This window comes from Notamacropus eugenii, chromosome 3 (assembly GCF_028372415.1).
Source record: "Notamacropus eugenii isolate mMacEug1 chromosome 3, mMacEug1.pri_v2, whole genome shotgun sequence".
Classification (NCBI taxonomy): domain Eukaryota; kingdom Metazoa; phylum Chordata; class Mammalia; order Diprotodontia; family Macropodidae; genus Notamacropus; species Notamacropus eugenii.
The window spans coordinates 1,158,133-1,182,675 of NC_092874.1; the positions used below are offsets into that span (position 1 = coordinate 1,158,133).

Sequence of the window (24,543 nt, forward strand, 5' to 3'; positions counted from 1 at the left end):
TTAAAAATTCTATTTATCCTAAGTAATGGTTTCTGAGAGAGACAGCACCAGAGAAAGAAAAGGCGGCCATGCAAACAGATAGGGCAGGGAGGGGCAGGAGAAGCCCAGGAAGCGGTTGGGTCCATCCATGAGGCTGGCAGGAGCTCGGACGGCAGGATGGCAGCTCTCCCTCCAGGACTACCTGGGTGATGTTGGGAGCACTAAGCCTCTGATCTTTGAGGGTACCCTGGCTTTTCTCCTGCTAATTCCACTGGGACCTTTCCTGTCCTGATTCTAGGTGATGTCTCCAGGAGCACACCAGCTGGAGAGGCCATTAGCCCAGGCCTTCCCTGCCAAGGACTCCCAGTCATACCACTGCTCACCCTTGGTGACCTCGATGTCCTTCCTGCTGCCGGCCAGCGTGGTGTAGATTTTCCTAATGATCTCCATATTGTTCAGGAGAGAATTAAATCCATTGAAGTAGGAGAAGCTAACTTGGTGGGCCGTGGTACCTCCTGCAGCCTTGAGGGAGGAAAGAAAAAGAATTGGAGGCAAGTTCGAAGCACCCAAATGTCTACCTGGAGATGATAACCATGTTGCTCTCCCTGCTCAGCCAGCCCAGCAGCCATGTGCACAGCACCAGTTTCAATGGGGAATGTTTTATAAGTTGGCTTGTTTGACCTAATAAGCAGATGTAAGAGCCTTCTACAAAGCAAAGCCACCCTGTGCACAGGCACATGCCCGCACACATACAGGACCAGCCTCTCCTGAAGGCCGTCATGACCCTTATGGCTGGCTCTACACCACCATGCATGCACAGACTCTCCACCATGTAGATTTCTGGTCACTGTGCATGCTCTGTGGGAGATAGGAATATAATGGATGTGGGGGTGGGGTTGGAGTCAGGGTTAAGATTTTATGGGGAACTAGGGTTTTTGAAGGAAGACAAGGAGACACACAAAACGTCCCCTTAGGAAGGGGATTTCCATTCTGGAACACTGCACATTCAGTCTTTCTTTCCTTAGGGAAACCTGTCTTAATGGGAGAGTTCTGTCAATCTTGATTTGACAGACAACTGGCATCACAAAAAGCTAAGTGAGGAGAGGACTGCATTAGCCAGTAGCTGTCGGGGGCTCAGGGAGCCACCCTGCTCTATCCTGAGGAGAGGAAGGAGGCCAGGGTCTGCCCCCAAGAAGACAGCAGCAGAGATGCAGGGGATTCAAGGTTGGGAGTGTCTGACCAGCTTCCCCTCCTCTGGACCAAAAAGCACTAGAGGGTAAGGGGTGGGGGTCACTTTTCAGCCTGCTTCCAATGGGAATGGAGGGAGCTGGTGCCCAACCTGCCAAACCAAACCACCATGCCTGACTAAGGATGCTGACAATTCTGTCAGTGAAAAGAACCTCCAGTAGAAGGAGCTGGTCTGTAGGGTGGCAGAGAGAGGGTGAGACCACAGGTGTGCTGGTGACCAGAGTGAGACAACAAACACAGGCCCAGAGACCACAGCTCACCGCAACCAGGCACTCCTCTACAAAAGGCGTCAAGACATGTGGGCGGATGGTGACCATGATGTCCCGGAAGTCCATGGCAGTGACTCGCCCAGTGTGTGCAGTATCTCGCTGTACAAAGGCCTGCTTGGCATGTTCCAACTGTATTTCCTGAAAAAGAGGGAGGGGTTGGTGGGTGGGAACAGAGGGTCTTAGGTGACAGTCCCATGCCTCCCTTCATTTCTGCCTCCAGGCTGAACTTGTCAGGGGACTCATGATGTAACGGACAGGCCCAAAGCCTAGGCAGAAACTCTCAGGGAGCAGGAAGGGGGAGGCATGCTTTCGTATGCCCAGCTCAGCACCTGACTCAACAACTTCCCAGATCAAAGGGAGAATGGCTGGATGCCAAAGATACAGCGCTTTGGTAACTGAGGCACACAGGAGGCATTTATGAAGGTCTAGGAGTCTGTTTATCTGTCTATACTTCTGACACTGAGGAGTGAAGGCAACGCTGCCAGAAACAACACAGAGGAGGAATTCAGAAAAGCGCCGGAAGACTCCCATGGACAGATGTAGGCAGAAATGAACAGAGCCAGGACCACAGTAATGGGAAAGGAAAGAAGAAGTCAGAAAGTCAGTCAATAGACGTTGATCTGGCACCTGCCAAGCGCTGAGGACACAAAAAGAGGCCAAGGTTGCTCCTACCATCAAGGAACTTAAAGGGGGAGGAAATCAAAGGGTCCCCTCCCTTCCCAGGAGGCACCTGGCCATGAGCAGGTGAAGGGGGAGAAGCCTCAGGAGGGAGGCTCACTGCCATGGTCTAGCCCCATTACTCACCCTGGGCCTGACAGTGTCACCCCCACTCCAGAACCTCCTGTGGCTCCCTAGAGCATCCAGGTGAAAAGTGTTATGCTTGCCACTCCAAGCCCTCCCTGCCCAGCTGCCCCAAAGGCAGGGTGAAGTGTTAACACTGTCAGCCTCAGGTATGCACTTCAGGCAAGTCCAAGGCAAAAAAAGCATTCAAGGCCTCAGTTCTGCTCTGGGGCCCCTTGGGCAGATGAGAGCACAGAGGGCTTGGAGGAACTCCTGCTAAATCTGCCTCCTCAAGGGCAGAGCAGGAGGCCCTCTCTAATCTAGCAGCAGAGGCGAGGTGAGCTCTGGCAGGACCAAGGAGTCACTAACCAGTAAGAACTGAGTGAACTCTGCATAGGGCAGCCGTCTTTTTCGGTCTTTCCCAAAATGTAGCTGCACAAATTCTGAATTCCAGTTAAATGGAATGTGTTGGTGAATGGTGGTCCGTTCAAAAACCTGCTTTACATCCTCTGGAAAAGAAAGGCAAAGAGATGGGAAGAGTTAAATTAAACAAGACCAGTTCGTAAAGTTCTCAGATCTATGCTACTTTATATGAATAAGAATTTCTTCCCTGTGCAGACAAGCTTATAAATTCCCACTTGGTATTAGAATAAATGAAACCCTCCGTGGAAAAAAAGGAAAACACTCAAAAACAAACCAAAAAAAATTGTAGAAAAAAAAGAAAACCCCCACACTTATACAGAGCAACATTTATTGTGAAATGACATCTAGTCACCAAGTAAACTTGAAAATAAGAGTCAGTCAGCTATCACTTATTAAATATCTTCCGTATGAATAAACTTGAACACAAGCCCCCTCTTCAGTGGAGACGGCCTTTCCAACTCAGAAGGGAACAAGAGCAGACATAACCCTAAACTACTTCCTCACAATAACGTTAGCCATTAAGCTTACCAAGCCTCCTCACCCTTAAAAAAAAGCAAAAAGCCTTCCCTCATTCCTGTCTTCCTCTTAGCTATTTCTTACCCAAACTCCCCCGAAAGCTCTCAGAAAAGGCAAAGCGAGCTGGACAGAGAAGGTAAACGCTAAGACACTTATGGGCAAGATTCTTATTGCACTACGTTATTTTCCTACCTAAACAGAGATCTCAGGAGAAGCCCGTTGGGGTATTCCAGAATGCTGAACCTGCAGGCCTACACAGGGCCCAGTCAGTGGACAGGGGGCCACGGACAAGCGCGCTGCTGTGAAGGAGACTGATGGGACCTGGGGGATGCATGGATCAGGGGATAAAAGCATCCAGAGTCTTAAACCTGGGCAGTTACACAACAAAAATGGGCCCATAGGGAAGACCCTGATTTCAGGCAGACTCCAGCAGGCAGACAGAGAACTGGGAGTCATCTGCAGAGAATCAGTGACCCTAGAGAGAAGATGTTCCCAAAATCAAAAGGTGTATTAAATGAGGAAGCCCTGGAACACAAGTCTGGGAAACACCTACATATCGGGCGTATGGGGGGAACGACACCGGAGAAGAACGAGGAGAGGCAAAGATGTGGACGCAGGAAGGTCAAGGTGAACGGGGAGGACACGCAGGACCAGGTGCCTGGCCTCAGGTGCTTCAAGGCAGTGTAATAAGGGCTTAGTTTCATAAAGGATTTCTTCACGTTTGTTCCTCAAAATCGTTTCCTTTTAGAACCATGACCATGGGCACCAAGCTCCTTTGGAGCCACAAGAGCAGACAGAAAACAGTCACAGCCTTTTTCTTTCAATTAGATGAACACCCCTAAAGAGCCCTTTTCTTGGAAAACTCTGGACATGCTCAGAAGTGGGGCTTCTCTTCTTATCCACCCTGCAGGACTCAGAAAAGCCATTTTTGTGTGTCTCATAGTGAAAAGAGTGGTGGGCTACACTTTAGAAATGAGGGATGGTCAGAAGAGCTCCCACCTCCAGTCTGACTCACTGTGAAACTTTCCCCATTCTGCCCCTTCTCTCCTCCCCTGGGTCCTCCTCCTCATGGACACCTGTCCATGCAAGGCTCAAGTGTGCATGCTGACCCGATAAGGCAAGTTAATGCTCACAAAAGGGAGGCAGAAAGGTAGGGTGCCTCCCAGACACTCCTGTGGACAGAGGAAACAGGGCCTGATGAAAGCAGTACGTGGGCTAGCTGGAGGGAAAAGGGAAGGGACAAAGCGCTACAGTACCTCCTACGTGCTAGGCTCCTGCTTGGCAAAGATGCTGAAGGAAGCAACTCCAAGTCACAGAAGTTTCTGTCCACAAAGGGAGAACCCCAAGGACGCACGAGGCACAGGCACTGTGAGAACCAGGAAAGGCCTCATGCTGACACCTTGGAAGAAAAGAAGCTGTGCCATGGCACTGAGGAAGTGGCACACCCAGCGTGAAGATGCGAGGAGGGAGGAGAGTCTGGCTGAACATGGGGGAGGCAGGCAAGGGAGAGAAGCCCTGCTTCATCCCAGAATCCAGAGAAAGCTGCTGGAGTCACTTGGACCTGGGTGGAAGGATGGGCTGGAGTGGGGAGACTTGAGACCAAGAGAAGAGAGAAGTGGGAGGTCGGATATGCACACGCATCCAAGATGTGATGGGAGAAATGGCAAAGCTGGGAGGGGGAGAGTAAGGTGCGAGCACTCAGATCATCATGCATCAGAAAGCACCTACAAGGGGTTGGGCATCCTCCAACAGGTGCCTTCGGTTCCTGTACCATGGAGGACAGGAGCTGGACCACGTTGGGAAGCCACCCTGGGGTGAGGCGGCAGCCCTGGTCCTGGCACTCAGCACCTACAGTACAGGAGTGTCCTTCCATCTCGAGGAGGCCCTTGCTGACTGGGCCATGGATCTGAGCCTACAGAGAACACAGGGAGCCTTCCAAAGGGCTTGGTGTCCAGGACAAACTTCAGCTAGGAGCTCTGAGAAAGAAAACGCTAAGAGCGGTAAATGCAGGTAAAATAGAAGAGCTAGGCTGCGAATCAGCTCTGAGTAGTTGCCTCTTTCACCACAGTGGGGGAGTGCCAGGTCCAGGGTTCCAAGGCTAGCCAAGAGACATGCGCTGGAGGCAGGAGCGCGCCCTCTGGCCATTCCAAGAAGGCTGGTAACAGTGGACAGGGCAACCAGACTGCCAAGGAACAGGGTCTGGTCAGAGGAAGAGGATGCTTGCAGGGCTGTTTGTGAAGGATGGAGCAGGTATGGCCAGGATGGAACCAATAGGGTAGGGAGATGAGGTAGAGGATGGGAAGCCTTGGAACCAAGAGGGTCCCACCAAGCCCATCCCACCTGGCACTGGATCATCGACCTGGCACTGTCTCCATCTCTCTTTCATGCTGTGTCCTTTCTTTTGTCCCTTTGGAATTGACTGTTTGCTGAGGTCCCTCGTGAGGGGGAAGACAGCCTGTGACGGAGCCCTCTACCTTTGGCACCAAGGAACCTTTCTGACGTTTCTCAGCTGGAGACCCCGAGAGAAGGGAGAGAGGGAGGGAGGGCAGAGCTGGCAGCCTTTGGGCCTTCCCACCCCCTGGTGGCCAAGGGGAGTCCCTGGCTCAGCCCAGCCTTACCGAAGTTCACCTCTCCGTCACCAGTTTTGTCAAAGAGCTGGAAAGCCACCACAAAGGTGGCATCTGGTGCACACAGGACAGATTCAAACGCTATGAATTCTTGAAAGGATATTAGCCTGTGGGGGAAGAGGACACAAGAGATGGTCAGTAGTCACAGGCACGGATGCTTACATGCATGCATGCACACACACCCACACAACCTACCCAGACTTCCAAGGCCAGAGAAACCTTCTCCTCACCTCCCCAGCACACCATCAGCTTTCTGAACACTGAGGGCCTGAATCTGGGGGCTGGGATGTGAAAGACTGGAAGGGCTCATGGAGACGAAATTCTGCCTCTCTCAGCCTTGAATGCTGTGGTTCTTATCAAAACTGTCTACCAAGTTCTAGAGCTAACCCAACGTTAGGAAACCTTAGAAATCAAAATGGGATTTACTGCCAGAAACCAGACACATTATTCATAATATTACATTCTGTTCTCCTTATTATCATATAAATTAAGATTTCACAAACAAGCCACTGATTCTTTGTTCAGCAATGAAGTGAATAAACAAATGGATGGAGAAATAAAGGCATTGAGGCTTCTCTCAGGCAAAGATTCTGCCCCCATCTTACATGTTTGGAACCTAGGCCCACCCTAAGTACCAGAGAAGTCAAGTCTTCAGAAGGGGAGGTGGGAAAGGAGAGAGAAACATCATCATGGGGAGCTGAAGGAGGAGAGAGTTCCCCTCCAGCCCCTCTGGGAAAAGCCTGGGAAAGCCAAGGAAAACACCTGGCAAGACACTGTTCCTGGCCTGATCTGCAGACTCTGGAGACAGGAACATTCAGAGCTAAGACCCAGGGAGGGGGGCATGAAAATCATGTGAGTCCCCAGCCTGACTGACAAGGGGCATCAGGAGCAGCCCAGACACCCAGGCTCTCCTACAAAATCTGAAATCAGGAAGAAGGCAGAAAAAGGCAGTGGCAGAGGAGGACTCCAGAACGTTGACAAGAAAAGGCTCCGTGCAAACCCAACTTGAAAGCAAGAATCCCTTCAAGACATGAAGCAAGAGTTAAAAAAAGAGCATCAAGGACAAAATGGAAATAGAAATGAGCAATAGAGGAAAGACTGGGAAAGTGAACCAAGGGTCCGGCACCAAAGGCTGGGCCAAGTGACCAAAACTGGGACGGACCCAAAGAAGTGAAGGACTCCACGATTAAACAAACAGAAGGAAGTGTGAAGCAGCCCACAGGGAAAACAAGCCATCAGTTTAATTTAGAATCATGGCACCGAGGCCTAAAAAGAGCCTTGAGATCCCATTTCAAGAAATGATACAAGAAAACTCCCCAGCTCTGGATGAAAAGATCGGAGTGTGCAAACATACGGTGGCAAATGTGAGCGAATGATCCCAGGGGTCTAAAGAAGGAGAAGGCTTCACGCTGAGAGGTGGCGCCTCCATGGCCCCAAGCATTGTTATGTGTGATGATTTTAAAAGAACAGAAGGGGAGAGGGGAGGGGAGAGGAGCAAGTGAAAGTCCACACCAACAAGGAGGAAGGAGTGAAGGGAGCTACTGACTGTTCTGTATGAACTGGTCAAAGACAGGGAAAACAGGGAGAAGGCATGCACACGCACACGCACAGGCACACACAAGTATGTACAGAAATACACTTCATTGCAGAGGGAAACAAGAGGGAAAGGGAGAAGAAAGAGAGAAGGGGAATAAGCGGGCAGGCCCCCTCCTCAGCAGGGGATTGCCCAAACCACCCACGTCCCACCCAGGGGACAGAAGAAACGATAATTGGGAAGACTTGCATGAATTGAGCAGAACAGCACAACTGATACAACGACCACAATCCTGAAAAGACACGCAGCTCCACGTCTAGCCATCACGAGAGGCCAGGTGGGGGCTCTGAACAAAGACAGACACAGACATATCCAACACGGGCCGAAGAAAAGTTTGTTCTGCCTCGTGACAGGAGCAAAAGGCAGTGGGAGGGAAAGAAAGGGCATCTCTGTGGATGGAAAATAAAAGTGAATTTAAAAAACATTCTCTTAAGCTCCACATACCGTCTGTCATGTCTTGGACACTGATAATATGCATGACACAGGAAACTACTCTCTAGGGGACAAGACCTGCTGGGGCAGAAATTCTGTTTAGGTCCGAGTCAAACACCGCACAGCAGAGAAGCATGCAGAACATGACTGCAATGTAAAAGATCACAGACAAAAATTAGAAAATAGGACACACATCTTCCAGAGCTACAGCTAGGGAATAACTCCTAGTCAAAAGGAGAAAACAGATCATGTCAGTCACATGGAGCTGAATAACTCCTCCATAAACAGAACTGATGAAACGAGAAGCTAGCCATTAGGAAGAGCTGCGCATCCTCTCTTGGATAAGGACAAAAACAGGAGCCCTTCCCTGAAGACTGAAGGGGTCAAAGGACAGAAACACAGCAGAGGACTAACAGTCACCGGAAACACTGCTCCCAGCTTCAGCAGCAATGCCGCATCTGCCTCACCCTGAGAGTCATGACAAAGGCCTTCGGGTGAACGCAGGTGGGTCGCAGAGGAGTCCCCCCAAGTCTTCTGGAGCTCTGCTCAGCAGACTGTGCGAGAGGAATGGCAGCCAGGCCTCTTACAACCTCATCAGACTGGGGTTCAGAGGGGTCAGACACATAGACCCTGACACACCTCCCTTCAGGGCTGCTAGGATCTCATTTCAATTAAAAAGAAAAAAATGTTTTAACTGCATTGCAATAAGACTTGCATCATTTGCAGATCGACGGTGCAGCTGACACAGGACCGAATTCAGAGGACTGTTAGCTCTCTGACCCTGGGCAAGCCATTTAACCTGTTTGCCTCAGTTTCTTCAACTATCAAATGGGGATGATAAAAGCATCCAGCTCCCAGAGCCATCATGAGAACGAAACTGAAACCCTGCCTGTAAAGTGCAGTCCCTGACGAACGGCAGCAGTCATTCTATTTCCATCCATTTTATCTGTCATTTAAAACCATCGTTTTGAGGAGAGGTGCAAGGTGCTCCGCAGACAAGTCAGGAAGCCCTGGAGCCTCTGGACAGAGAAGGCCTCTTGAGGGGTGGGGAGGGATCCTGCCAGCATTCATGGAGAGAACAAGGAGGAAAGCTCAGATGGTATCCCATCAGGGTGTCTGTGATGAGAAGACACCGTCTCCAAGCTGCCTTGCTTGCGAGTATGGGCTCTTCCTCCATCATCTCCTCACCCTCAGTCAGTACTAGCAGAAAGCAAACCTGAATTACTAAAGGCATAAAGCCTTGCATTCTAATTGTTGATGCTGAGGAAGGGCTTTGTCTATGAACAAAGAAAACACCCCACTCTCCATGACATCTATCATGAGGCCAAGAGAGTAAGGCACCAAGGAAAAGCTGTGAACGTGCTGGGATCACTGTCACAGCTGGTCTTTTTTACCCTGTTCCACATGTGAACCAGAGGTGTGTAGAGGAATCACTGTTCACCCAGACAACCTGGGTGTCAGGTAGGGTCTGACCATGGAATCATCTCATAGCATTCGCTGAGGACACACGGTGAAATGTGTCTGCGTCCAGTCTGCTATAACATGATGATGCAGTAACTCGAATCTGCAGGAAGCGCTGGCTCGGTCCTCCTTCGTCTCCAATTAGCTCCTCCCCCTGCTCTCCTCATCCAAGTTCCCTACAACCCTTAAGGCCAAATTTCGTGGCTGTTTCTCATCCTTATCCCTGGCTTCTCCACCAGAGACTCCCATTTCTCTAACTTTTCCTGATGCTACTCTCCAAATGCTCCTCAGTCTCCTCCACTGATTTTGCATCCACGTCATGCTCTATAGCTGCGGGTGCCCCAAGACTCAGTCTATCTTGGCTCCATCCCATCTTACTTGGTGATCTTTTGTCCCATGGTCCCATTTTCATTTTTCTGCAGATCAGTGTACATACTGGCCTCTTGTCCTTTTCCTGAGCTCCATTCTGACATCACCAGAACTGCACACTTCCAACACAACTCATTTTCTTCCCACCCAACCCCCACATCTTCCTCATTTCTGTAGAACCGTCAAGGGCACCAGTCACCCTTGACTCCTCGCTCACACAGTCAATCTGACGGCAAGCCCTCCCCTCCTCTCCACTCCCAGGCTGTCAGCACCTCTTATGTGGACGTTTTCAATAAGTGGTCTCCTGTGCCACGCTGCTGCTTCTGCTCACTATCCTCCACTCAAAGTGATTTTTTCCAGAGCATACACCGGCCTGTACCATAGCCTGCTCAATGGCCTCATGAGGCAGCTAGACAGATACTGAGGCACAACAGCAGACAGAATGACTGGCCTAGAGTCAGAACACCTGAGTTCAAATCCAGCCTCAGCTACTACCTGTGTGATCCTGGGCGAGTCACTGAACCTCTGCCTGCCTCAGTTTCCTCAACAGTAAAATGGAGATGATAAGAGCACTTATCCAACAGGGATGTGTGCAGATCCAATGACAGGAAACTGGTAAAGCCTTCAGCACAGTCTCTGGCACACAGTAGGCCCTTAGCGAATGTTTATTCCATTCCCCATTACTCTAGGAGTAGGGGCAGCTGGGTGGTGCGGTAGGTAGAGCGCCAGTGCAGGAGTCAGGAGGACCTGAGTTCAAATCTCACCTCAGACACTTGACACTCACTAGCTATGCGACCTTGGGTAAGTCACTTAACCCCAACTGCCTCATCCTGGGTCATCTCCAGTCATCCTGATGAGTATCTGGTCACTGGATTCAGATGGCTCTGGAAAAAAAGTGAGGCTGGTGACCTGCACAGCCCTCCCTCCCTCAAAGCAAAGTCAAGTGCAAGTCATGTCATCATTTCTGTGATAGCGTGGTCTTGTTCAGCAATGAAGGATGAACACAGTCCAAGAGTAAACAGAAGCTCTTCCCAGTCTGGCCCCTTCCTACCTTCCCAGTTCTCAGCGCCTCGCTCCCCTGCTCATCCATCGGCTTGGTTTCCATCCCTACTTGGTCCAAACTCCACCTTGGGCCCCCCAGCCACTAGCTTGGCCCCTCTGAGATTCCTTCCACTTACTTTCAGAATATCATCTACATTCCTAGATCCCAACAAACCAAAGTCTGCCCAAAGACTGGGGCCCTTAAGGGCAGAGGCTGCTTGGGCCACTTGGTGTAGCCCCAGCGCCTAGCACCGTGCCTGTCATGAGAAGGCACACAACTGGCACTCACTGATTCAGTTCCTTCTTTTACCTTCAATTCCTAAGTGCCCTTGTGACAACCAGTGTTCATTTGAAAATCTCAAGCATCAGTGCATCCTAAAGGTCAGAGGGTTGGGTTCAGCCTTCTGAGTGGACAAAACTTGATTTGGATGGCCAAGCTGAGAGGCCCTGAAAGATCACTAGGAAGAACACTGGTGACTGCCTAGGCTAAAAAGAAGCCACTCTGCTCAGTCCTTAAAGGCTTTTTCTGAACCCAAGGATACAGCTTTACACTGATCTCTGCTGAACTTTATCTAATTACATTTGGTTTCCTGAGACCTTTTCAGAGCCCGCCTATTGTGGCCAGGGTGAGCTGTCCCTCAAAGCTCTGACATACTCAGCTGACCCCCAGACCGTGTCTCTCTGCATATCACAAAGGTTCCTTTTTCCTTCCGCCTCTGCCAAAGCCAGAAGTACAGGCTCTTGGGGCCCCTTGACCCCTCCCTTATTGGGGAGGGGGCTGCCTCAATAAACTGGTGCCCCGAAGAAGACTTCATCAACTTTAGAGCAACAATCAATTCCAAAGGGACAACTAATGTGTGGAAAAGGACACAGTGTGAAAGAAATACGGGGAGACTCTCTCACAGCCATCAATGGGACAAGATTGCTTAGCCCATCAGGGACTGAAAAGGTGCTCAAAGAAAGAACATGCCACACACCAAAGTATAAAGGGGAACTGACTGTGAGGGAGAATGTGTTTAACCAGAGCCTCTGACCGTGAGGCACCCACAATGTCCACAGGCTTCCCCAGCCTACCCAAGGCACCCACCATGCCCACAGAGCTGAGCGCCCTCCCCCATCACCTTCAAGGCTTTTCTCTACTCAGTCCTAGTTTTGAAAACTCAAATTCTGAGTGTGTTTCATTTATCAAAACTGAAAACAAGTGAATTAAAAAAACACAAAAAGGAAAATGTATTCCAGATTTCAAAGACACCAACTTCTGAATGTTTAGCACACAATGCCCTGTAATCTGAGAGCTGCCAGCAAGGAAGCAGGGCGAGAACAAAGTGGTGGGAAGGAGGGGGGCTGCTGAGGGAGAAAGGCACCCTAATCCCAATGCGAACTGTGAGAGGGAAAGGAAGCCCCCCCTCCCCCAAACCACCAGGCGGGCTCTACCACGAAATTACTCCCAATTATAAGGATAAAGGGAAGATAAGAGACCCCAGAAAAGCAGGCTGCAGGAGCCTGGAGGCACAATTCGCTGATTACCAATTAAGTGACCTCAGCAAATGCCTAACCCAATTAAAACGTTAATTGTCCAAAAGACAGACAGAAAGAAAGAAAACCCAGTGCCATCCTGGCCTTGCCTGCTGCCTCCACTCTCGGGTGGATTGTTCCTCTGAGCCCTGAGTGCCCTCGACTGGAGAGATCTCGTGAACAGCCAATAGCCCGGGCTTTCTCCTGGGCACTTTTAGCAGATGGCCATATTATCTACTTTGTTCTTAGGGTTAAGGGAAGGGAGGAGGGGAGGAGGAAGAGTTTTAGGCAAAATTAAAAAGTCAAAAACAATTAAAAGTCGAAGACTTTTCTTAAATCTCTCAAACTGAAACATGGTTGAGAGAGGTCAAGATGTGAAGCTTTATTAAGAACAATAATTGAATCCAATTTATCCCCTTTCTTATTTTAAATAAAAACTTAATTAAGAGTGAAATTGAAATAAGATTGGATTCTTTATTAGAAATAAAAACAAATATTAGAACTAAGTAGAAAGGAAAGTTTCTATTTTCTTTCAGTTAAGGCATAGGCACATTCAGTTCTGATATTTGCTTACACTCCAAAACTCCCTTGATATTCACATCCAAGAAACCCTTGGCAAACCGAAGGACTGAGGCTTAAGATGCCCCTGTGCACGTGCATCCTAAAAAAATTAAGTCAATTATTTCAGCGTCCTTGAGATCAGCTCCATGAGTGCCAAAGACTGAGCCACCACATCACCCAAAAACCACCAGGAATCTGCAGGCAGGCTGGGCCAGCTGAATTCAAATTAACCCCATTTTTACATGTTAATTAAACCAGCTATTTTCTTCCCTGTGTAGTTTTGCTCCTTAAATAGCAGAGTCTACAAAGGATTCCCAACAGATCTGCTCTAACAACAACCATGTCTTCATTTACTCCTATTATGACCACACAATACAGTAACTGAGCAGTAATTTTTCACAGTCAATTAGACGGGCGGGCAGCAGCTCTTTATGCTCCAAGATGCTGCAATAATGTGAGCCTGAGGCCGGAGCCGGCATCCCGGCATCCCTGCATCCAGGCTGGGGGTAGGGGGAGGGGTGGGGAAGAGTTGCCCAGGCAACGCACTTTCTCCTGGCTTAGCTGACACCCTCACAGAATTTTCTTAGGGTTCCTTCACAGCAAACACAGCAAGGACTTGCCCATAGTCCCAACATCCAACCCAAGCAAGCGAACATTCCCACCACCGATCGTCTGATCATTTTCACCTAAATGCAGCGAGTGAGAATCCATGTGAAGACCCTTCGTGGGGGCCGAACTCACACATTCCTTCTAGACCCCCAGAGCAGGAGGTTGGGGAGGACAGAGGGAAAATGAGTAAGAAACCTTTCCAGGAAACTGCCAGGCCAAGCCTCAATCAACCTAGGGGGGCTCTTTCCCACTTTCACCCCGCTGTCCTAAAGGCTGAGCCCCACTTAGAGCCACAGTTCACAATGCCTGTCAATCAGTCAACAAGTAATGGTCATGCACCTGCAAGGCTCCAGGCCCGATGCTAAGCTCTGGTGGTACAAGGGGGGAGCTGAGGACACACAGAACCAAGCACCAAATAAGAGAATAAACAAACACAAGGTGTTGGCCCCTGTAACTAAGGCATCGGGGAAAAACAAGGTGCATGACCTGTCAGTTAAAGGAAGGGAGGGGGCTTCTGAAGCAGGAGGGAGGAGGCACAGGGCACAGCCAAAGCAAAGGCATGGAGAACAGAGATGGAGTGCTTCAGGTGAGGAACAGAAAGGAGGACCAAAGTGTGTGGCCAATGAGGCTAGACACCTCAAAAAAGTAAACAGGAGTGAACCCCAGGCTCCAGAGGCAGCAGAAAGTCACTAAAGTTGGCCCGAGTAGAAGATTCACAGTCGGATGGGCTTTGAAGGGAAACATTTAGCAGCCATGTGGAGGATGGCCCAGAAACCCTGGGGGACAGACCCACGAAGAGGATGAAGGGTCAGAACTCAGTAAGCAGCTGGGTCGGGGCAGAGATTCAGGAGACCCTGTGGAGGGAGAAGGCTCAAGATGCGGCTGCTGCTCATGGCTGGAGGGGCCAGGGCAGTCTGGGGGCTTCTGACCAAACGAGCAAAGTCTGGGGGTAGGGGGATAGATAGAGAGGAATGCTGTCCGGAGACTCTTATTCCACTTGAGAATTTTCTCTTCCATTCGTTTCTTTTGAAAACGTCCAAAAGGTATCTGGTGGCGTAGGACCAGAGGAAGGAAGAGACATAGGGTGGATGAGGGAGAAGACACATCTGCAGGAGCAGTCCCCGGGTAAGGGGTGCCCCAGATGGCAGCCGAGCAAAGGGGATGGAGAAGGGGCCATAAGACACCAGGAAAGAGGCCCGAGAAAAACCACTGTGCAGAGGAGAGTGCGGGTGTCATGATGTGTGGCCATGAAGAGAGGGTCAGGGGTCTTGGGGAGAGCAGCTGGTGACCAAGGAGGAGGTCCAAAGCCAGAAAGCCAAGTGAGTGAAGGGAAGTGGAGGCAGAGAGAGACAGAGACAGAGATAAAGACAGAGAGACAGAAACAGACAGAGAGAGACAGGGGCACTATGTGCAGAGGGAGGCATTTTGAGATAGTACTATATAGCTCCTCCATCCTGAGCCACATCCCTGGCCTGGGACCTTCAGACTGAAGACTCCCCACAGGACCCAGCACCAAGCCCAGGCTTGGCAGACAACAGGGCCCAGAACGCATCTGGGCAGAGCTGTGTTTGCTGCTCATTTTTATACAAGTGTATGTTGGGGTTACAAAGACAGAATGAAAAACAGCCCCCTTTAACCTGCTTGGAAGACACAATCCATAGCCCACCGTTACCGCTTTAGATAAGCAAGAAAACAAAATCATCTTTAAGACGAGTTGAAACTAAAGGTGGTTTCTGGGTCCCACCTGGTCAAAACCTTCCAGAAACAGAAATGAGCCCAGCTGTCCCTTCTTAGACAAACCGGTTCATCCCGATTGGCTGTCACGCCCTTCCTTCATCTTTCCAAGCCTATGAGATGGCATCATTTCCCATACATTTGGTTATTCAAAGCCTTTCAGCCACGTTGAGCAAGCTGATCCACAGGTCATTATCGCAGACAAATTTTCAGGACAACAAAAGCAGAGGAGGAATTTACCCTGATTTACTCTCACCTGAAGTTCTTTTCCCCCCTGAGATATTTGGCTAAGGAAGGTAGGGAGCATAGAGTCTGTCCCTGACCTCCCGGGTCCCATGGCCACGGCTGCTCCTCTCTGATGGGGTCACCCTCCCAGGCTGTCTTAGAGAAAGAGGCCTCCTGACTGAGTACCTCAGGGAGGCCTCCCACTAAATGTACAAGTCTATACACTGAATTTTCCAGTTCAAGGATACTTTTGACATAACAGACATGAGAAAAAAAAAGACTATTCTGCAAATCACATGACAGGGTACTCCAGTCTCCACACCTGACAGACGGGAAACAGCAGACAGCTCTCAGGGGTTGGGGAGAGGCACCCCGCAACATCTGGCCTCTAGCTCCTGGGCCCGAGGTAAGGGACACTCTGGTAAATGACAGACTTGGGGGGAAATTCCCATGGCAGATCTCTGTGAACATGGTCTAATTTTCAAGACATAAGAGAGAACTGATGCAGCCACCGTCCAGTGTTACGGTAAATGGTCAGGTTCGGGCAGGTACCAAATAAAGAAATAAAATCTGTCGCCCACTTATCCCAAACCCTCCAAATCACTCAGGATAAGAGAAATACAGATGAAGATGTCTCTGGGATCGGCCAAGATCGCAGACAGAGTGGAAGATGACAAACAGTGGAAGGCCCATTAACGCACACTGTTGATGTGGCCATGGCCTTCAAGCGTGGCCATTCTAGAAACCAATGGGGAACTTACTTGGCCCACAAAAGTTCCTGCGTGCACAGAGCCTCTGAACCCTGCTAGGCACTCCAGGCCCGATGGGTCAAGGAGATCCAAGAAAGAAAAGGACCCAACGTACAGAAGGCAAAAGAGTAGCTCTGTCTGGGCAAGGGGTGCCCATCAAATGGGGGCTGGCAGAAGAAATTATGGGGAAAAAGGCATAAGAGGAAATGAAGAGGAAAACCACAGCAGTGCCACATGAACTGATACAGAGTAAAGATAAGCTCTCCACGCCATGCACCAGAGACTGCACAGTCTCGTTTCCATGGCCGGACCCTGATTCATGCCACATGAAAGGCCTCTGCAGTCCTGTTTCTGTGGCTGAGCCCTGGTCCACATGTGAAAGCTTCAGTCTGGTCTCCATGGACCCTCTGCGCTAAATAGGACCTGACTTACCAAGGACTATCTCACCTACAGTGACTCAACAGGAACACAAAAATCTCTAGGATTTCAGCTGCTGAAATGAACATTCTGGCTCAAAGCAAAAAGTCCCATCACACGCTGACAGGACAGCCAGGCTGGAAAAGACAATTTCTGGGCAACAATTACACTGTGGACCCCCTCTTGGCCTTTTCCATTTCTGATATCAATGTGTCTGGCAGCCAACTGGGGTGAGAGATGCCCTGGGGGGCCCACTGGTCACTCATCCTCCCTGTCTAAAGGAGGCACCAAGAAATGAGAAAAGAAGAAGAGGGCTTGGGGCAGTGCCACCCTCCCAAGCAGAGCACCCCTGACCATTCCTTGAGTTCACAGGTTTCCTGACAAAGATACAGGCCCTCATTTTAGAAAAGCTTCTGCCAGCAGCTATTTCCAAGGGCAGCAAGGAGAAAGTAGCACGAACACTGTGCAGAGAACCTTAGACTCGGCGTCCTCTGGCCTCTCTAAGCAGATTGTGGGAAATGAGTAAGTAATTCAAGAGATACTTTCAGAAACCATGACCTAGCTTTTCTTGGGTGGAGGGTCCCCAAGGCCAGCATTGGCTCTGTGAGGATGACCGAGTACAACCCAGAAAAGAGGGATGTCTCTCAAAGAGCATGTCCAGAAACCCCAGGCTAGGGAAAGAGGTGGAGAGCTGGGAGCCCAGAGGCTCAAGCAGGAGGCATGGGGCCCAATGTCGAGGTCCCCTCTCGCACACCTCAACGAAAGCTTGGTGAGAATGATACGGATGTAAAACAGACATTTGTTCACCTCTCTCTAGCTCTGTAAAGCCCCCATCTGGCATTTGGGGGCCCCCGTGATCTGCCATTCCCCACACACATCTAGTGATAACCCCCATTCCTGGAACTCTCTCCCTCAGGCTTCCAGCAAGCCCCACCTACTACAGGCCTCCTAGATCAATGAGCTCCAGGTTCTCCTCTCTACCCTGGAGAGAGCTGTCTGTGATTAGACTGTGGGCAAGGACGGCTTTCACCCTTCCCTGGACACACAGCAAGTGTGGCATATCACTGGCACACATGGTGGGTGAGGTAGAAAAGCCAGCCTTGCCCTGGCCCACAACACTCTTCTCCAGAAGGAAAGTGGTCCCCATTTGGGGGCGGGGGAATTGCAAGGGAACCCACTCAACCCTGTGACAGACAGCCCAAGCTACTGGGGCACACAAGGACTGGGAAGCTGAGAGGTTCCCCATGCAACCATCAGCCTTTGGATGCCAAAGGAGATAAGAACCCCAGTAATGATGTTCCTGTTGCCTTCATGGAGGAAGCTGCTGCCTGCCACGGGACATTCTCCCCTCCAGATTTCAGACAGCCAATATTTGTACAAAGTAAGTAACCGCCCAAAGAAAGGAGGTGAATCAGGCATCCTGGGAGAAAAGAAGCAAAAAACAGATCACTGATTCACTGAGAGCAGCCAGTGAGGTTGGTAGCTTGATTGAAAAGGTAGGCTTCTCCCCCACAAACCCCCAAATCAATCCTACAATTACAGAATGTTAAGTACTTTTCTCAGATCCATGTCCAGGACAGGTTAAAACCTTCATGAATTAGCAAACAACTCCCACCTGTGGGACCCATGTTGTTCCACTGAGAAATGCTGAGTCCAGATGTCACCCAGGGTGGGTGGGATGGGAAACCGCACAGAGGACTGTCTAGAGGAGACCCTGCGGACAGAGCTCCAAGGGGGAGGAAGAGGACTGAGTGGCTCTTCCTGTGGTGGCAAAGAAGTGGAAGGGACACCCCTTGAGCAGGGAATGGCTGACCAAGCTGCGGTCTACCGTGGAGACGAGATTGCTGTTCAGTTGTGTCCGACCACTGGGACCCCACTGAGGGTTTTCTTGGCAGATACTGGAGAGGTTTGCCGTTTCCTTCTCTAGCTAAGTGTCTGAGGTCAAATTGGAACTCGGGACTTCCTGACTCCAAGCTCAGTGCTCTCCACCACACTTGTGATGGAATCCCATTGTGCTATACAAAATGACAAGTAGGATGGCTTCAGAAAAACCAGGGAGGACTTATACGAACTGACGCAAAGTCAAGCAAGCAGAATCTGAAGAACATCATGCGTAGGGCCAGCAACATCAGAAGATGACCAGCTGTGAAGGAAGGACATAGTACCTGACCCACACAATGCCCCATCACCATTCCAAAGGACTCAGGATGCTTGCCCACCTCCAGAGAGATGTGAGGGAGGCAGAGGGCAGGGTGAAGCCTGAGTTTTCCTGTCTTCTCCCTCCCGCTTTGCTTCCCAACATGGCTAACGTGGGAATCTGTTTGGCAAAACCTCTACATGTGTGTCATGGGGCTGATTTTCTTGCTTTCTCAATGAGTTTGGGGAAGGGAGGGGTAGAGGAAAAAGGGAATTTGGAACTGAAAATGAAATAGAATTGAAAACAAACCAGCATACACAAGACAGGCTCCCCAGAAAGAGGGTGAGGTTAACACTGCCTGATGCTGCAGAGCTCACGACGGAAGGAAGAAACGCATTGGGGTTTAGCAATTACACGGCCACTTCTGGAAAAAGGGAAAAAACAGTCTGCAGGCAGGGATGGGGACAGCTGCCAGGCTGGCAGCTCCGGCTGGGGCAACTCCACACGCACCCACTGGGCTGTAGTTGCTAGAAAGCATTTCTAGGTATGAAGCAGCATTTCTGTCCCCTCTTCTTTCCAGGAGGCTAAGTTACAATGCTGTATTATTATATCTAAAAAGAAAGTGCCTTTTGGGGCTGATTTTCTATCTCTATGCATCTAGTTCTGGATTAATGATTCTATAAGCTAAACTAAAGGATGAGGTAGAGAAGATGGGGGTCCTGCCACACTGGAAGCAGTCGCTGAGCAAGGCGAAGATGCCAAGGGGCCGAGGTCCTGGAGAGGACAGGCAGGATGGGGTCAAAGCCCTGGCAGAGGGGTCAGAAAAGGCCAAAAGAGGCCTCTGGGGAGGAGGAGGAGGGAGGTGGTGAGGCTGTCTGCAGAGGGGGCCCCTAGTCAGCACTCTCAGGTCTCCTTCTGCCCAGGACATCTCTCCTTCCTTCCTCCTCAGCCTCTTTCTTTTCAGTTTCTCCTCCAGTGTTTGGAAGGTCCCAGAGGGTAGCGATGACCTTTCTCTTCCAGTTTGTATTCTTAACTGTGCCCCACACAAAGAAGGCACTTCAGTGCTTGGGGTGAAGAGGCACTAGTGGAAAGGGGTATCAGAGGGAAAGGGAAAGGCCCCATGAGTGGGGAACAGCCTGGTGAGTTGGCTAGGGAGTAGGATGATGGAAGGGGGCTAAGTGCCAGGGGTAGAGGAGAGGTGACTCCCTGTGGAGCATGCAGGAATATCAGAGCTCTGGGCTGTGGAGGTAGAAGGTTTGGGGTGTCCATGACAAAATCAAGGGCGAATTCCTTCCTGGGTAGAGCTGAGGTGAGGAGGAAAGTTCAGGTGGCAAGAGAAAGAAGCCAGGGTATTTGGGAAAGGCCAACATGCCAGTGCAGTAGACAAGGGCAGCGCTGGGATAGACCAGAAGACTGTAGACACAGAAGGGTCTGAGTTTTCTCCAGGGGCTGAGCCTACAAGGAGGGGAGCAAGGGGCCTGCCCACTCTACCTAGCCTGCGGGGAGGCCAGGGATGCAGGACAGCCAGATGGTGGAAGGACAGATCAAGAAAAATCAAGGTTGTCAGTGTGAGTAGGTACATAAATCCCATTCTCAGCCCAAATTTCAGGCCTTATTCTGGCAATTATTTTGGCAACAAGGACTTGAGAAGAGGCAGCCTTGATGGAACGTTTAGAAGTGATCGAGGTAGAGAAAGATCCCCTCTCTCCCCAAACCTCCCTGCCCACCAGGAGCACATCCTCCAGAGAATAAGCCTGCACTTGGGCACTGGAACATGAGTTTCTTCAAAAAGTCCTCCTCTCTTCTGGTCATTCTCAGGACTTCTGGACCCCCTGTCGACAGGACCTGGGAAAGGATTCTAGGGCCCTAGGTTGGGGAGTTCTCCAGCACATGCAAAGCACCTCCCATACTCTGTCATGTCTGAGACAGTACCTGTGAGGGGTTCGTTCTCTTTCTTCCCACTTATTGCTTGCCAAGGGTGCCAGCAGGCAAGAAAGGCCAGAGCTAAGTCCAGGCTGGCTTGTAAAGAGCAGTGTAGACAGGATGGCCCTCATTGCATCATGCCTGGACTCTGGCAATAGCCCAGCCTCTACTGGGTGTCCTCACTGAAGTCCATCCTCCATTTACCACCATGTCACCTACTCTCCCTCCCTACTGCCTCCAGAAACCAGTGGAAAATTCAGAGCCCTTCACAGCCCAACACAGCCTGACCCTCTATGGGGGCCACCCTGGTCTGATTCCATCTGGATGGCCTTTTAGCTGGCCATTATCTATTCCCAGAATGCTCTCCCTCAGCCTCCAGACTTTCTGTAGACTCAGCTCGAACCTTGCCTTTCCTGGTCCTTCTCCCAGCCCTCTGCCGCTCGGGCCTTCTGTCCCTTACCTCTTAGACTGAGGATCCTCCCTTTGGAAGACAGAAGGAGAAGCTGCATGTCTGTTAGGGCCGAGATGCTTCCCCTTGGCCATATGGAGGCTTCAGAGGATGACAAACTTGTGTTACCAGCCTCTAATGCAATGTGATGCTCCCTTCAGTTAATGAACGCTATGGCGCCAAGCGCCTGGGACCCTGGCGCATGCCCATGCAGAGGCCCTGAGGGCCCCCTCAGTAGGATCTTCTGAGAGCCTGCGGGCATCTGTCTACTTGCATGGTCCTAGATGAACAGACAGACTGCAGTGACCTGCACCCCTGACCTTGGGGGGATACTCTATGACATTTCATGGTATCACTCTCCCCAGAAGTAAAACTGACTCTCCTCTGACACACAGGAAAGAATGGGTTTGAGAATCTTCTGTCCACAGGTCACTGCCAAGGTCAAAGTCAGCCCTGAATCAGGGCATAAAGGTGAGAAAGAAATGCCACAAGCCACTGGGGGGGTGGCACTCTCAACTGACCGAGGCCAACAAGACTGAGGTTTGCTCAACATCTCACAGAAACCCCCTCAGGGGGAGGCAGCTGCAGCTCCCAGCCCAGGGGAAGGGACCTGAGGTGGTAAGAGGAGTGGTGGAGGGGAGGAGAAGAGCCCACAGAGCTGGCTCATCTCCAAAGCCTTCGGACATGCAGTTCAGCTTTCCTGATCATGCCTGACCAAGATGTACAGAAGACAAAGGGTCCTGTCCAGCACACTGTTTATAGATGGAAGAAGAGGTCTCCTATCGCAGAGTTGGCCTCTCCTGCCCCACAGCAGTTCCCCCCAGCCAAACCCAGGAAGGGTACTATAGGCAGGATAATCCAGGTGTGACCCAAGGCTCTGCAGTCCCACAACCACTCCTGGCTGCCTAGAGGTCCCCCTCGAGAGCCCACCAAAAGGGCTGTGGACTCTTGGCGATATGGCAGTCATGATCACCGTTTCTGAAGAAGAAAGAAGCCAGGAGGAGCCATGCTGGCTTGGCCCTCCCAGGTCTAGACACTATGCAGAAGGCCTGTCACACTCCCTCAATGAAGAGGCCGGATGCTGCACCCACAACACGGGAGCTCAGAGAGAACCGATGGCTGTCATCAGAAAAGTCACTTCATTTGCCAGAGCTGTTCCTGACTCTGACATGACAACTGGGGAAAGTATAATGGATCTCCTTTAAAATAACTCAATTATTAATAGAGAAAACTTTCAAGGTGAAAAAATAACCTTTCCCAGTGCCTTCAACAGGAAAAGCTTCTTGGAGTGCATTTCCCAAAGAAACTGATATTCTACCTACCCATCCTTCGTCTGGTCCACCACACTTCCCAGTAGCTCCACAGTGTCAGGGTTGGGCTGACAATCTCCAAAAAGATTCAGGTACCGGTTGATAAAGTCATTCGGAGACATGAAAAATTCGCCATTTTTCTCAACACTTGCATACTGTTAAAAAGAAAAAGTTACTTTACCATTTGATCTCAAGAGAACAAGTGCATCTGTGAAAGGAAAAATGGGGCCCACAAGAGGCATCCAGGGGCCTATGATCTCCACACCACTCATGCACACACATCTGAGAAATGCCTAGAGATTGGTCCAAGCCAACAGAGAAAAGTAGAGGCTCTGAGATACAGACAACAAAGTCGAGTCATGCCCCCATGACTGCCAAGGATGGGCACGGAAGCCGTGAGTCAGCAGCCTCTCAGGACAGACTCACCAGGGTTGGCAATGCATGAGGTGGGAAGGCTGTGAACACCTACTGCTTGCCAGGTCCCTCACTAACCACTGCAGACAACCTTGTTGGGAAGTGCTGCTACAGCTCCCTCTTGCTCAGCAGCTCTACTGGTACCCAAGGAATCAGAAAATCCACCATGGGGAGGGCAGCTGCCAAAAGCCTCCAGTCCCTGGAGGATCCTCTCACTGGCCCCAGCTCCCCAAACAAGTCACAGACCCCCTTCACCCCTCCAGGGGAAACACAGAGGATCCCTGGTCCCCTGTACCCTCTGCTTTGGACTGGAGTCTCTACCCACTCAGATCTCATGTGTGCTGTTCACATTCCAGAGTGGCTCAGGTCCCTTTTTCTGCTCTCCTGTGCAGGTTCATGTAAGAACTCCATGCCGCCACCCGCATCAACCACCACCAGGACACCCTCAGCAACACCTGAAATCCAATCAGGTTGGTCACATGGTGACCCCCAGACTGAAGGGCCAGCACACAATTCTCAGAAGACAAGAAAACACATCACGCTTGGTTTGGGGAGACAAGGCTTCCTGGGGAAAACCCAGCAGAGGCTGGTGCAGTCACATCATGCCCTGCCTCTCCATTTTTTTGTAATCATCTGGACTCAAGTTGCATCCCAAGGCGCACCAGGCAGCCTTCAGCAGCATGGACAGAATCGAGTCCTAAACCCACTGAGGCCACACCAAGCCGCTAGACTCCAGCCAGTTTGGGACAGTGAAGAGGCTGCTCCATTTTCCCTCTGAGGCTCCAAGTGCCTTCTTGGTAAGATGGCCCTGCCCCTGCCCAGCAGATTAGCCAGGAGCCAAGGCATCCTGAGCACTGGAGCATTCTGGGCCTGAATGCTCACCTCCTCTCCAGGGCAGGCTTTCTAGTGGAAGACCTCCCAGGGAGACCCAGGCCGCACTCAGCACCCACCTTCCCTCCTCCATGACCCTGTTTGCATGGGAGGGGGTTTACGATTAAAAACATAACACCCTCACAAACTAAGGTTTTTCAGAGTTTTCTGGCCGAAGGAACAGACAAGAAGAGGAGGATATTAACAACTGCCCTCACGAAACATCTCCCCCAACCAGGGACACACCACCTGCATCCCTTCCATGCCACGATACCCAGGTCCACACAAACCAGAGTCCTCTGATCTCTGGGGACAGGAGAGGCTATGGCAGTGCCATGGACCCTCTGGCTCATCTGTGCACACTGAAGCAGTTGCTCTGGCGCTGCCCAGTCTTCTCTCATCCTCATCCACCAAATACCTTCCTATTGTAGGCTTCCATCCCTCCTCTTGTTCAGCACCTCCTGCTTTGTTTCTGACAAGCACGCCTAACCACCCCCCAGTGTAAGTACCCATCCCGTGTACCTGCTGATCTCTCTCTCCTCACACTGACTGCCAAACTCCTAGAGAGACTGAGCATGTATTCAGTGTTTACTGTGTGCCAGGCACTGGGCTAGGACAGCATAGAAGAGGGAAGATAGGGAAGGCGGCTGCAGGCTTGAACAGAGGCTCCTGGAGGAAGCTGGAGGTGGGGCATGGGCCAGGCCAGGCTGTCTACACACCACTCCTGGTCTGGATGCACTCCTCAGTGCTTGGAGCTGCCCAAGGGACATCACTGCGAATCTTCTGACTATTCAATGGACCTAGCAGTTGCATTCTGTGACTGGGAAACCCAACAGTCTAATCCAGGGCCGGGGAATCTGCGAGTGGCCCTCTAGGTCCTCAAGTGCAACTC

General features: G+C 50.8%; 1 protein-coding gene across 1 annotated transcript in view; it reads right to left on the reverse strand.

The window, feature by feature from the left end:
* Positions 1-24,543, reverse strand: part of SLC25A13 (solute carrier family 25 member 13) — a 77,121-nt gene that overhangs the window by 32,397 nt on the left and 20,181 nt on the right. The window contains exons 3-7 of the mRNA XM_072650746.1: positions 22,380-22,522; positions 5,834-5,949; positions 2,646-2,785; positions 1,488-1,634; positions 363-501 (exon numbers count right to left, since the gene is read on the reverse strand). Coding sequence (XP_072506847.1) covers positions 363-501; positions 1,488-1,634; positions 2,646-2,785; positions 5,834-5,949; positions 22,380-22,522 — 685 coding nt within the window. The remainder of the gene's footprint in view (positions 1-362; positions 502-1,487; positions 1,635-2,645; positions 2,786-5,833; positions 5,950-22,379; positions 22,523-24,543) is intronic.